We start from the raw sequence: 14,927 nt of genomic DNA, 5'->3' as shown, positions 1-14,927 counted from the left end.
AGCAGTATATAATATTTAAATATTTACTGGCAGGAATGATAAAGTCGCCGTACAGCCTGTGCGTCATGAGGGGCTCAGGAAGGCTCCTGGAAGACAATGAAAAGACAGTAAAATAAGTTTATTAGCTTGCTGTCTAGTTCACTTTAGAGGGGGGCTTCCACAATGCAATGTTGTATATTCAGACGCTCTGGTTAGCTATACTGAAGTTTTACCATCAAATAATCCATCAAGCAAATATATGTACAATAACATATCAAAGATTTCAAAATCACAGTGTAAGATGTCAGATGTTCCTCAAGCACTGGCACAGACACTTGCCTCACTTTGTTTTTTTGGCACATGTTAGATCTGGAATAGAGAGAGAAACAGGCAGGTCTTGGTCTAGCACCTTTCTTGAACTGGAACTTCAATAATCCCAATGCAACATGTCAGCAGTGGAACACAAGAGGCTGTGTCCACCACACACTTTGTGAGAGTGCCAGATTAGCAGCCCGAAAAAAACAGAAGGGGGCCTGACCTCTCAAGTAAGGCTATGCTAATGTAGAACCTTCTTGTTATGCTAACAAAACGTCTAAAGTGCACGTACACTGTCGGTTTCTTGGTACTGAGAGACTGTAGTAACAGAAAGATAAGGTCTGGGCCACCAGAAGAATCCAGATTTCCAACTCTCTGTAAGCCTGCATGAAAAGCTTGGTTTTTAAATTTCTCCGAAACGATTTGATATCTTCACGGCGTAGGTAAGTTGGAAGAGCATTCCACACAGCAGGAGCTTTAGCTGCGAAGGAGATTCCTCTTCATAGATAATTAGTCATTCTCTTTGAGTCATGCCCTCGCTATGAAAACTTGTTGATATTCATCCAGGGTTCCCCTGGCAAGACTTATCAGCTTTTCAAGGCATAGCAGGGATACTCAGGCGTTGGCTTTCTGAGTCTCTGTAACTATGTAAGATGAACAAGTTACTCACCTTTGGCAACCCTCTTTCTGGTGGATACTCTATCTAACCATAGATTCCTCAACCTTAGAATACTCCCCAGGTGTGAGCCTGGATCTAGAAATCTTTCTCCATAGTAGTGCTCCAGAACACAGCTAGGTGAGCCATGTGACTCCATGCTGACTCCATATTGCCCTGGAAGTGATGGAGTGGGGCTGCACACAAGCGCTACCCCTGTGCGCAGATATCAGTGTCTTGCTGGTCTCTTTCTACGCCCTCAGACACAGGGCATGAACAATTGTTAGAGCCAGTGTGCTGAATACTAATTACGGAACAATTTAGGCCACTCCACAGAATGGGGAGCTGGGAGGGCAGTAAAGAATCTATGGTTAAATAGAGGATCCACCAGAAAGGGCGTAAACAAAGGTATGTAACATGTTCTTCTGATAGATGCTGCAAACCTCAGAAAAAAATGATGGCAGAGCAATGGATTACCAGCTATGGGAAGGAGGTGTAGGGCAGTTGCAGTGAAAGTGCCTGAAGTTTACATATGCCAGGAACTCAGAATCTAAATCAGGAAGATGGTCTTTAAAATCAGGAGATGCAGCAAGTAGCTATCCATCATCTCAAAGAGTGTACAGATAAGAAAAGTCCTGACCAAGGTACGGTCCCACTGTGTAAGTAAGCAAATGTATTGTATACAAAACATATCAATTCAAATAATAAAAGCATTACATATAATTACACTGTTTGAACACTTTAAATGAATACATTGAAGATAAAATTGACAACTCAGTATAGGTGAGACTAAAATTACGGTGAGGAATTTAGAGAGACATTTTAATTGATAGACTTTTGTAAAAGAACAAGAGAAAGTTCCAGAAATTCAGTGAGCTTACCGATAATTTGAGGAAAAGCAGTACTTGATTGTTTCTTGAACAGTCAGAGTTTGCCTCAATAAACAATGTACGCAAACTCTTTTTATTTAAGTCCAATACGGAGGTGCATAAGCAGATGATGTGACCAACTGACTCTTCTCTACAGCAGCAAAGCTTGCATTTCATTGAGGATAAGCAGTGCGTGTTCCAAAAACCTTAAAATTGAGCAAGCTGTACGTATAGGAGTCTGAATTACGAGTACCTTATTTTACAAGCAGCATCTAATATGGAGTACAGTTCTTTCTGACTTGTAGATAGACAGTTGTCAATCTGTGTAATCTGAGTGCTTATGGGACTGTAGCTTGGGCAAATCATTCAGTCTGTTATTGGTCTTCAAAGATTTCTATATGACAACTTTACGCTCTGGGCAAGTCATCTTTATAAGTGCTGGATGCCTTTTTTTTTTATAGCTGCTGGGCTCAGGTCTGTGGTGTATCCAACACTCTTTTTTTAATTCATCTACTATTAGCTTTTTTAAGGGGTTTACCTTGGCTGAGTTGCAAGTGCATATGTAGGGTAACATTGCTCTAATATGCAAAGTGGTCAATGAGATTAAAGACAGTTCGAGCTGTAATTTAGACTGAAGTGTGGAGCAACGTCGGTTCAATAAAGATCTTATCTCTCTCATATAGATTTTATCCAACTCATTGGTTGTCTATATTTTGAAAACTAAAGAAGCATATATAAGTGATAGAATAAACTTTTAGTTGCCTGCAAGGAATGATTGTCCAATAGAGCGACCTCCATAGATATTTGAAAACGTTGTTATTGATTTAGTAATGTTACATGCTTTCCCTTTCTTGGCTAAAAAAATATAAGACCATGACAGCTTATTATCAGTAGTTACTCCCAAATAGGTGTCTGTGTTTACATGTCCAATTTGTTTATCCTCTCTTTTCCACAGCGACTGTTGGTAGTTTTGCCAAATGGACAACACTTTCATTTCCACTAGGCTTTAAAAAAAATCATTGTCACAGTTATATTGATGTAACTTTAAGAGTTGAATTTGGAAACTCGATGGAGTTAACGACAAGCTGATTACATCATGCACATTGGCCAAGTAAGCGATGGGTTGAGTACCTACTTTTGCCGGTAAGCCTGCGACACAATCTAAATCCAATGATAGGTCAGAGATTTATAGGGAAAAAAAGATGAGGAGTCAGGATGCATTCCTGCTTTAGACAGTTCAATGTCATCATCTTTGGAGAAAGAACATAGTCAATTTAATTTTCAACCAAGTTTCAGCATGTAATGCTATCAAAAGATGTAATAAAGTATAGTCATTTCCCCATTTTGATAGTTTATCACAAAATCTGCTGAACTGTAACCTGTGCGACACACAAAGAGTGAAAGGTTTTTCTTTGTTGTTTTGTCCACTCATAGTTGAAGAGCGACTACATTTTCAATAGTGGAACAGACTGTTTGAAATCCAGATTGGTTGGATTAAAGTACTTTTAATCTGGTCGACCAAGCATAAAGATTGTCCATGATGTATTTTCCAAATAACTTTCCTCCACAACGAAGAAGAGCTATAAAGAAATAGTTTTTGGTCAATTTTTAGGTCTCGCCTGACCCAGGGCATGCGCTGGTCTGGCGAAACACTTAGTAGGTGGGTTTAGAAAGTGCTACCCACATTTTTGTGCTGGCGACAAGCTATAGTGCACGATGGCGTGCACGCGCACAGCTGCTCCCCGCATTCCCCCCTCCCACCTCGCCCAGCCATCTGCCTTTCCTGCGCCAGCCTTCAGCACCATACCCCTCCCACCGCTGCTGCGCGTGCATCCCTAGCGTGCGTCATCGCGATCGCGATCACTTTCGCTTTTACAGTGATCGCGATCAGGGATTGTCAGTGCCTTTCTCCCCGAGAAGACATTAGTGAATTAGTTCTGGAAGCAAACGCACTTCATTTAATTGGTTGCTTGTGCACGCTGTTATTTCAGCCCCAAAGACAGCGAGCATTAAACAAAATACTAAAAGCTCTGTCTGCCTAAATCCACATTGGGTCTGAGGCTTAAACCCTTGTTTTGTTGAAGAGAGCAACTTTCTGGCTATGCACACGGCTGCACCCTGCCTCTGAAAAAAACGTTAGCTAAGATTTGCACCCTCCCCCTCCAGAAATGGAGACCTTTTGGAAAGTGGACTGTAATCGGTGTTTTTTTAAGGATCACTTACTTTTATTGAGAGAAGAGGCTGTTCGCAGCCATTTTCATCGCATGGCTGGTTCCCCTCTGTCTCTCCTCTTCTCCCCTCCCCTCTCTCGCTGTCTGCTCGACCCCCCCCCCCCATTTGCAGTTCGCTGCACTGTTACTGATTTTGCCCGCTCTCTCCGTGAAAAGGAGCAGTTCCCTTCCTGGCTTGAAACAGCAAGCCTGCAAGAAGAGAAGGCGGAGCGTTTGGCTCAGCCCCACCCCCCCCCCCCCGATTACTGTCATTCATAAAACAAATTCTGTGCCTCCTTGTACCTCCTAACGCCTCGCTAAAATGCCTGGGAAGTTTGGCAAGTCAATGATGCAACTACAAATGCACGCCTGAAATATACAGTTTATTTTGACTGTGTCGTAACGTTTAAATTTAGCCAGAAAGCAGTAAGGCCATCTCCCTATTATGCTCACAGACACCGAAGTAGTACCGGTACTACAGGTGAAGAGCTCGTTCGCTCCTATTTTTCAACTTTGCTATTTAGTAATTTCTCAGCCTGTACTCTGCACATGCTTTTTTATATTCAATACGCAGAACATTGGGATGTCAGCATTGAAATTCAGCTTGCTAGAAGTAAAAAGTTCATGTCATGAAACAAGTTGGCAACCGTTAGCCATTTTAAACACAGATCTACATTAGGTATCGTCGATCTGAACATAAATAATACACAGTTACTAACAATTGCAAGTTCACATGTTAATGTCAATATAATGCAAACACATTTACTATAAAAACAAGCATTGGCATAGGTCTCACCTTTGGGACCTTATAAGTGTTTAGCCATGCACAAGTTGATGTTGTTGCACCAAGGATATTGTGCTGCATAACTAAATACTTATAAGGTCCCAAAAGCGAGACCTATTGGCTATGCCAATGCTTGTTTAACACTTCTTCTGAAGTGAGTGGATTAATGCCCCCTTACATGACGAAGGACGTGATCTGTTTGAAGTACACACAAAAGTAATCTGTAAAGTAATAAACTCCATATGGGCGGGGTCTGAGTTTAAAACATCAATAGGTATTCCATTTGGGCCTGCTGCTCATGAAGATCAGCTTTTTTTTTTTTTTAATCAACAGCGTGACTTTTTCTGTGAAATGACTAATGAAGTGTTTGTATACCCCTACAGAGAGAATTAAGTGGTTGCCATATTGGAGTAGAGGTTGTTAATGTACGTATTCCAGATTCATTTAGTATAAAATAATAATTTGCTTTCCTGCGTTCTGCGATTCGATAGCCAATCACAGCTGAGAGTTTTTAGCATTATTTGATTTGATACCACCAATCAGTTGAGTCCAGGCTAACATCTCCTTCCTATAGGTTTTGTTGTTCTCCTATAACGGGCCTTTATTGCATTTGATCAGAGAATCTCGATATAATGTTTGTGGATACTTTAAATAGTACCTCAGCTGTTTTCGGTGTTGTCTTTTTACAAAGATAATTAACTGGCGAAGCCCGTCACGTTAGGAAGTATGCCTACTGTTAATATAATGGAGATGAAGTTGAAAATCATGTTTAACAATGTTTTCCAGGCATCAAACCAGTTGGGTGGTTATTCGTTGTATTAAGTCACGAAGTAATGAACTAATAACTAATTTGCAAAGATGACTTGGTGTGAAGACCCATTTTGTATTTAATTGCTCTACAGCGTATCAAAGTTAGGCTGCCTTTGTCAGAGTGTTTCTTTTGCTGCTGAAAGTCATTTTACAATGTTATTGGCTAGAGGTCATAATCACTCTTTCCTGGAGGTCATCTGGAAATTCTTGCACGCATGGAATTTGGGATACTGGAGTAGGGTAAAACGGATTATGCTTTTTAAATTTGTTGAGTGAACGTTGGTTTTTCTGGCTGGTCATTCGAGATTCTTCTATTCAGCGGACTTCATCTGATCTCAAAGAGTAGCTTGCCATATACAATTACATTTTGGTGACTTCTTATTAAGTGAATCTAATGTTTGAGGAAGGTCAATTTTACAGGCCGAGTCTGGCAAGTCCTCTGGTGGTGGATCATTCCAATATGGAAACAGTATATTATCATTAAAAGTCACCCGCGACGATCGTCAGACACATGGCATATTATTCAAGGATGGACTCTTGTTCCTCAATAAAAAGATAAAGCTTGGACCTGCTTTTTATTAACATTGTTGGCAAATAGATATTCACTAACAGCAGCTGGGTTTGATTTTCATGGTCTAGAAGGACGATTAACATTCATGTGGTTTGATATTTTTTTTTTCTTTTTTTCGGCCTAAACCCACAATTTCGACCAGGTGTTCGAAGAAAGTGTGAATGTTTTCTTTTTATCGTGCAAACCAGGGCTCTTACCCTTCCTTTTTTTTTTTTTAATTTGTTTTTTGTTTTTTGAATTCATGAAAACCAATAAATACAATTGTTTCGAGAATGACACAAATCAAATTCATTAATTAATCAATGCATATAATCAAGTATTATTAAATATATCCTACTGGTAAGGGTAGATACAAAGAAAAGTGAGAGGGCTTCTCCCTCTTTCCTTAAAATTATAAACAGTGTGCTTAATTCTCCTCTGCTTCCCATAGCGGACCCCACACTAGGCAGCCTCTTTTTTTAGCCCGTCTACCTTTACATTTATACAATGCCTTCTCTAAATTAAAGCGTTACAACAAACAAATGATGGACGGAATGCTGACAATGCAGACATTCTCCCCCAGTCAAGAGATCTGGGTTAAATCCATCGTTCTTTTGCCCACTACACCACCCCAGTTCAGACATGGCCATATGCAAATCAGTCTTGACCCTGTGCCTCATGGGAACAGTCCAGCCCAAACTGCCAAGCCATGTCTTCCCTGGACCGGAATCAAGCATCCTAGGACCGGTGTCTGGCTATCAGCCGTCATCAGCCAGGATAACTTCACTCCAGTGGCGTAGTGAGCACGGGTCCCACGTCTGGGAATACCCATCCCACTTAGGGCGAAAAGCGATACAACAAACAAATGATGGACGGAATGCTGACAATGCAGACATTCTCCCCCAGTCAAGAGATCTGGGTTAAATCCATCGTTCTTTTGCCCACTACACCACCCCAGTTCAGACATGGCCATATGCAAATCAGTCTTGACCCTGTGCCTCATGGGAACAGTCCAGCCCAAACTGCCAAGCCATGTCTTCCCTGGACCGGAATCAAGCATCCTAGGACCGGTGTCTGGCTATCAGCCGTCATCAGCCAGGATAGCTTCACTCCAGTGGCGTAGTGAGCACGGGTCCCACGTCTGGGAATACCCATCCCACTTAGGGCGAAAAGCGTTACAACAAACAAATGATGGACGGAATGCTGACAATGCAGACATTCTCCCCCAGTCAAGAGATCTGGGTTAAATCCATCGTTCTTTTGCCCACTACACCACCCCAGTTCAGACATGGCCATATGCAAATCAGTCTTGACCCTGTGCCTCATGGGAACAGTCCAGCCCAAACTGCCAAGCCATGTCTTCCCTGGACCGGAATCAAGCATCCTAGGACCGGTTTCTGGCTATCAGCCGTCATCAGCCAGGATAGCTTCACTCCAGTGGCGTAGTGAGCACGGGTCCCACGTCTGGGAATACCCATCCCACTTAGGGCGAAAAGCGTTACAACAAACAAATGATGGACGGAATGCTGACAATGCAGACATTCTCCCCCAGTCAAGAGATCTGGGTTAAATCCATCGTTCTTTTGCCCACTACACCACCCCAGTTCAGACATGGCCATATGCAAATCAGTCTTGACCCTGTGCCTCATGGGAACAGTCCAGCCCAAACTGCCAAGCCATGTCTTCCCTGGACCGGAATCAAGCATCCTAGGACCGGTTTCTGGCTATCAGCCGTCATCAGCCAGGATAGCTTCACTCCAGTGGCGTAGTGAGCACGGGTCCCACGTCTGGTAATACCCATCCCACTTAGGGCGAAAAGCGTTACAACAAACAAATGATGGACGGAATGCTTGGCAGTTCGGGCTGGACTGTTCCCATGAGGCACAGGGTCAAGACTGATTTGCATATGGCCATGTCTAAACTGGGGTGGCGTAGTGGGCAAAAGAACGATGGATTTAACCCAGATCTCTTGACTGGGGGAGAATGTCTGCATTGTCAGCATTCCGTCCATCATTTGTTTGTTGTAACGCTTTTCGCCCTAAGTGGGATGGGTATTCCCAGACGTGGGACCCGTGCTCACTACGCCACTGGAGTCAAGCTATCCTGGCTGATGACGGCTGATAGCCAGAAACCGGTCCTAGGATGCTTGATTCCGGTCCAGGGAAGACATGGCTTGGCAGTTCGGGCTGGACTGTTCCCATGAGGCACAGGGTCAAGACTGATTTGCATATGGCCATGTCTAAACTGGGGTGGCGTAGTGGGCAAAAGAACGATGGATTTAACCCAGATCTCTTGACTGGGGGAGAATGTCTGCATTGTCAGCATTCCGTCCATCATTTGTTTGTTGTAACGCTTCTCTAAATTAAAGACATGAAAGAGCCTAGCATACCATTCCTGAAACAAAGGTGGATCTGCATCTTTCCATCTAGTTGCGATAATTATACGCAAAATGGCTGTTACCATGAAACAAAAATACGTTTGGGAAGAGTCCATCTGTAAACTGTCATCAACACCAAATATAATCAGTGTAGAGGTTAATCGAGCTATACCCCCTATAGTTTGATTTAAAAAAAATCTATTCTTTGTTTCAAGATACCCAGTTTGCTACAACCACAGAACATGTGAACCAAATCAGTCGGGCCCTGGCCACATCGTGGGCACCTGTCAGTTTCCCTTTTCCCCCCAAGTAAACAATTTTGCTGGGGTGTAATATAGCCTGAACAGAGTTTTAAAGTGTTGAGCTTTAAGATTTGCAGCCAAAAAGATTTTTTTTTTACAAGTATAAAGATCTACACATATCAACATCCTGATCCCCCAACTTCCCTGCCCAAACACTTTCTGAGCTGACTATGTCGTCATGATTGGCATTCAGAACAATTGAGTACAAATCTTTAACCCGGGGCTGCCTATGTCCCAGCCAATCCTGCATAGGGATGCTGTCCGAGTTACTAAATTGACCCAATACTGGTTTAATTATCTCCCTAATTTGTAAATACTTTAAAAAAGTCTTAGAATCTACGCCATATTGTGTTTGAAGCTCTTTAAATAACATTACCTCTGATTGATAAAACATATCACCTACAGCATTAATTCCGGCCTGCTCCCAGTTCCTGCCTAACCTATCATAAAGTAAAGAAGGGAACATTGACGAGCGCCATAAAAATATTTATCTCTGAACCTTTGGGACTCTCAAAAGTTTTCTTACCTTATTCCAAACGTACCAAGCAGTTCTGACTAATTTAAACCGCGTTTTTTTATAATAGCTCCCTTCGAGCTGCCTCAATAATATACCTGATGCTACCTCCCCTAGGACCAGCTCATAGATAGAGGGGGGAATCTCCCTGCTTTGGTCTGCCTGGGTAGTCCCTGAACAGTTTTTAGACCGAAAGAGACTAATCATTTGCTGCAAAGTTACAGACCAGTAATAATATAGCATATGGGGGATTGCCAGACCCCCACGGCTTTGTGGTAAAGTCATCAGCTTCATTGACCTTCTAATCTTTTTATATCCCCAAATAAATTGTGAAAATATTCCTTCGACTTTAAAAAAAAATCCCTTTGAAGGTTCCAGCGGAATACATCTAAATAAATAAAAAAAATTGGGGAACATAGTCATTTTTATGATATTCGCACGTCCTATGATGGAAAGATGTAAATTATCCATTTGTTTTAAGTCGCTACTTATCTTATTAAAAAGCTGTGCCGAATTGATGTCCCAAACCGTCCCTACCTCCGCATTTATATTTATCCCTAAATATGTGGCCTCAGTAGACCTCCGTGAGTCATGAAACTGGGTATTTTTGGAGCAGACAATCTTGGTTTTACCTGTATTCAGTCTATAGCCCGATTGACTCCCAAATTCTGATGCCAGAACCTCGATCCGATCCAAAGATTCCTTTGGGTCAGGGGTTACTATTGCGATGTCATCAGCGTAAGCTAGTACTTTGGTGTTGTATCCCCTGACCACTATAGGTTTGATAGCCTGATTGTTTAGCATTGTTCTAATTAATGGATCGATATAAAGAGCGAAAAGAATTGGGGAGCACGGGCATCCTTGTCAAGTACCTCGTGAGATCTTAAGTCTTCCCGACTCCATCCCCATCAGTTGAATTTTTGCATGGGGTTGTACATACATAGCCTTTATGGCAGTCGGTATACGGGGGCCGAAACCGTTAGTACTTAAAATCTGCCAAAGGTGTGCCCACTCAACCTGATCAAAAGCTTTTTGGGCATCCAATAATATAAGGGACATTTGCTCCCCTGTCTGTTCCATCATATCAAATAATGAGATTACACGTCGAACGTGATCCGTCGTTCCTCGACCAGGAATAAATCCGTGCTGCCACGGACTGACCAGGGAGGCAATTATTTTTGCGAGTCTGAGCGCTATGATTTTAGAATATAGTTTCTCATCCGCATTTATAAGGGAGATGGGCCGATACGAAGCGGGATCTTCAGATGGTTTTCCCTTTTTCTGAAAGATAACCATATTGGTTTCCTTCCAGGACTGAGGCGGATTACCCCTATACTGTACTGCCAGAAACAGGTCCAGCAACAAGTGTGCAAGCTCAGGGTGCAAGGCTTTGCATATTTCCATCGGGATCCCATCTGGGCCGGCGGCCTTACCAGGTGCCATAGCCTGGAGTGCCTTGGTGACTTCAATTAGCGAGATGTCTTCTTCTAATTCCTGTATTATAGGGGGGAAGACAACGGTTCCCACCCATGCTAATATTTGCGGATCAACCTCAGAGCTGTACAGGTCACCATAAAATTCAGCAAAGACCTGAACAAGGTCCTGAGGTTTGGTTACCATATTCCCATCCTTCCTCTTTAGCTTCATAATATTATTTGCCGCCGCCCGCTGTTTCAGTCTGAGTGCAAGATGTCTCCCTGTCATCTCCCCGTATTCATAATTGTCCCTGGCCCGGGTTTGATATATCTTAGCATTTCTGTTATTGTATATTCCGTTAATTTTTGCTTTAGTGCTGATTACTTTTAATTCTAATTGGCTCAGTAATTCCATCTGGTTTTTTTCAATAGCTCCCAGGTGCTGTTCCTCATATTTGGAGAGTTCAGCCATGAGCTGTTGTATGACCTCACTCTGTTCTTTCCTAAGATGCCCAGCAAAACTAACAATCTCACCCCTGAGGCAGGCCTTAAATGTATCCCAGACGATTTCTCTTGATGCACTATACCTATTTGCCTCGTAAAATTGTTTGGTCCACCCCCTAATGTGATCTATAAAGCCCTCGGTAGCCAAAAGTTTTCTGTCAAAGGACCATTTTGAGGGAAGATTCTCATGTTCCTGAACCTCAATTTCCAACATCAGAGGGTTATGATCTGATAGAACCTTTGGCAGTTTCCGTATGGTAGCTCCCTCTACAAGAGGGAGCTACCTCTTTTATCTCTGCCTCTCTCTGCCTCTACAAGAGAGGCAGAGATAAAAAAATAATCGAGCCTAACATACTTCCGATGAGGGCAAGAGAAATATGTATACCCGGCATCCCCAGCTTTTTTCCAAGCCCAAACGTCCTCTAAACCATGACTTCCTACTAAAGCTTTAAGGGCCTTAAATACTTGTGGCTTCCTCCCCAGATACTTTCCCCCAAGCGTTTCCTGTGTTCCTAAGTGGATGTTAAAATCTCCACAGATTATAAGTGGGGATGGCCAGGAAGCTAGTTCAAGCTCTAATTTTGCCCCTAAATCTGGGTCGTCAAGGTTAGAGCCGTAAATTGTACATGGTGTTACCCTGCTAGGTAATAAGACTATTGCCCACCTTCCCCATTTATCCGCTAAAGTCTGCTCAGCCAAGGGCATCCGTTTGGAAGTATGTATAGCAACACCTCTCGTAGTGGTTGTCTGCAGTGAGCTGATTGCCTGCGTATGTCCAGGGATGATGTTAAGCCCTCGCTTTTGCCATGGGATGCGAGTCTCTTGTTGGCAGATGACATCTGCCCCCCACGACCGTACCACTTCTGCCGATCTATTTGTCTTGCCACCATCATTCAACCCCCCAATATTTACCGAGCAGATTCTCAGCCTACCCATCCTTGTAATTTATTTGATACCTAAATTGTGCCTTAAAACATTCCCTCATCTCTGTGTCAATCTGAACTCGATTCTCCTCCAATTTTCCTGAATTATTACGCCCCCCTACCCTTCCCCCCCTCTCCCCTCCCCTACCTGACCCCCCCCCCCCCCATTCCTCCCTCCCTGTTCAAGAAGGCAACAGACCTGTCAGGTCTGTAGTGGATGATCGGTGTACTCTCCCGAAAATGATGCTTGTGCTATATGTACTTAAAACCCATATTAATCCATATTAACCCCCGTGAACCCGCCACCCCGGTTATCCCAATTATGGCCTCGCCCGAGGCAAAACCACACAATTTAATTTATGGGAAAAGGATGGACTATTTGTATTGACAACTTGAGTTATACTCTCCCCCCAGCCTCTAGGAACTCCTTTGCCTTTATTTCTGAAGTAAAGAATCTCGTAGTGTCCTTCCAGACTACTTTTAGTCGAGCGGGATTTAGAAGGAAAGCCTGCGCTCCCCTATCTTGGAAAGGCTTTATCATCTGGCGCGAGCGCCACCAACGTTCAACCGTGACATGGCAGTAATCTGGTCTAGTAATATACGAAAACCCATTTATGCTATGTTGTGCATCTGGTCTAGCCCTTTCAAAAACATTTTGTCTCAGTAAATAATTTCCAAAATAGACCAGAAATGCCCTAGGCTTGTTATCGGGGCGGGCTGGTTGTCGAATGGTGAAAGGGACCCGGTGTGCCCTTTGCATCGCCTGTTGCCAGTTCCAGCCAACCAGTTCCGGAAAGGAGTCCCGCAACAGTTGAACCATGTAAGTGCGTGGATCGGGCCCCTCCTTTCCCTCTGGAATGCCCAGGAATCTCAAGTTGTTCCTTCACTGGTAGTTCTCACTCTCCTCCAGCTTCCACTGCATATCCACAATTCGAGCATCATGGGCTTCCGCTTGACCCTTTGAGCCAGCGACCTCTGACTCCAACAAATCCGTCCGAGACTCGTATCGGTCATCCGGTCACTTATGTCTTTACAAGTTTTTGCTACTTTCCTAATGGCCCCTTGCAATTTTCGAGAGGCATTCTGCGATCTTTTACTTTCCAACCGAAATTCCTCACGATGTGCAACCACGCACTGCAGGATTGATTCTAAAGTTGGAGGGTCCGGAGTGAGCCCATCATCCGGGGTATTGTTGGCAACACCCATCAGTTGGTCTCAGAGCGCATAATCCCATCTCAGGGCCCCCTGCTTTTGCCTCTCAGGTCTCTTTGTACTAAGATTCATCGATCGATCCGTTGCTGCCGAACCTGAGGCTGCCGTATCTGTAGTAAGGAGCCACGCTGGTAAATGGTTTTTAACTTCTTTATTTGTCAACAAATATACTGCATCCTCTGCTTGTCTGTCGTCCTAGCAAATATCTTTCAAAGTCCCCCTCATCAACATTCTAAGGTTGACTTCATGTCAACGTTCTAAAACCGTACCATATGCGAGCATGGGTGAGGGGTGCAGGGGAAATACCAAGTGGGGAGATTACAACACATCTTCCCCCCCTTAAGCGACTAACGGGGTAAGGACCCCAACATGTGGAGGAGAATAAGAAAACCATAACCTCTCCCTCACGATCCCTTGCACAGCGGTAGCCCCCAGGATAGGGACCATAATCTCACCTTGGGCCTCCCATACTAAAATCCTTGCGCCAGCTCGGGACGTTTTTTGCCGGCGCCCTCGCCTCATTTGGGCCTTCTCCGACCCTGCCACTTGCCAAACCTGAGGCTGCCGTATCCTTATCTTGTATGACCATCTCATCGCTTGACAACGTATCCCCTCCTGAATCTGAGCCGAAACCTGACCATGTTGTATCAGATAATGAGAAAAAATAATTTGCCTCTGAGTCTATATCTCTTTCCCTATGCCCCAGCGGGGTTCTAAGGGCCCTAGAGCTCCCCTTGTGTTTTGGATTCCCAGTGGGCACCTGGCGGGGTATGTTCCGATCCTCTTCTCCTATTAAATCATTCTGATCCCCCTTAAGCCCTGCTTTGCCTTCATACGGTTTTATGTTTGGTTTTATCCCCTCCTTTGGAGGAGCCATCAGATTTTCCTGCCCGTTTTCCTGTGCCTGGTCAGGTCCAAATTCCTGTATGTCTGTCACGACTCCAGCTTCTGATTCGGAACTATTACCTGAGGTGATTCCCTGCCCGGGGGGACCATAAGCAGAGTTTTTTCAGCCATTCCGCTCCCACCAGCCGCTTGCCGCAATAGATCAGTGCCATGAAGATCAGTCTCCTTAGTCGGCTGCTCCTCAATATTGCTCTGATTCACCAGCTCTTTAAGCCCCTCTCCGGCCCCACTCAGCTCCTTACCCAACAGCATTGGGGCACCAGCTCCTCCGGCTGTTTCAATCTGGTCTCCCTCCTGAGCACCGGCAGAGCCAGCCCCCAATCCTCTGAGCAACTCGATCACCGATACGGAGGACCGGTGTGGCTGGGGCTGGGCACCCACATCCCTCCCCTTCCTGTCAGCCGAGTTCTCGGTACGCCCACCAAATTTCTGCTTGCGTCCACGAGCGGTTGCTGGGATCGGCTCGATCTCCAAGGGAGGCGCCGGAGGGCCACTGCGTTCAACCGCACCTCTACCCCTCGAAACAGCTTTGGGACCCATGCCTCCCCGAGCTGGAGCAGGAGATGCCGGAAGCCAGACCCGTTCAAAACGCTCAAAGCCGA

At 44.3% G+C, this 14,927-nt stretch overlaps 1 protein-coding gene across 2 annotated transcripts in view; it reads right to left on the bottom strand.

Annotated features, from left to right (window-relative positions):
* Positions 1-14,927, bottom strand: part of ARHGAP10 (Rho GTPase activating protein 10) — a 1,033,471-nt gene that overhangs the window by 315,136 nt on the left and 703,408 nt on the right. For both annotated transcript variants that reach the window (XM_085641636.1, XM_085641637.1), the window contains exon 16: positions 28-86. In XM_085641636.1, coding sequence (XP_085497762.1) covers positions 28-86 — 59 coding nt within the window. The remainder of the gene's footprint in view (positions 1-27; positions 87-14,927) is intronic.

Source organism: Triturus cristatus, chromosome 2_2 (genome assembly GCF_964204655.1).
Source record: "Triturus cristatus chromosome 2_2, aTriCri1.1, whole genome shotgun sequence".
Lineage (NCBI taxonomy): Eukaryota > Metazoa > Chordata > Amphibia > Caudata > Salamandridae > Triturus > Triturus cristatus.
The sequence above is the reverse complement of the archived record's forward strand: the minus strand, read 5'-3'. Positions and strand labels throughout refer to the sequence as shown.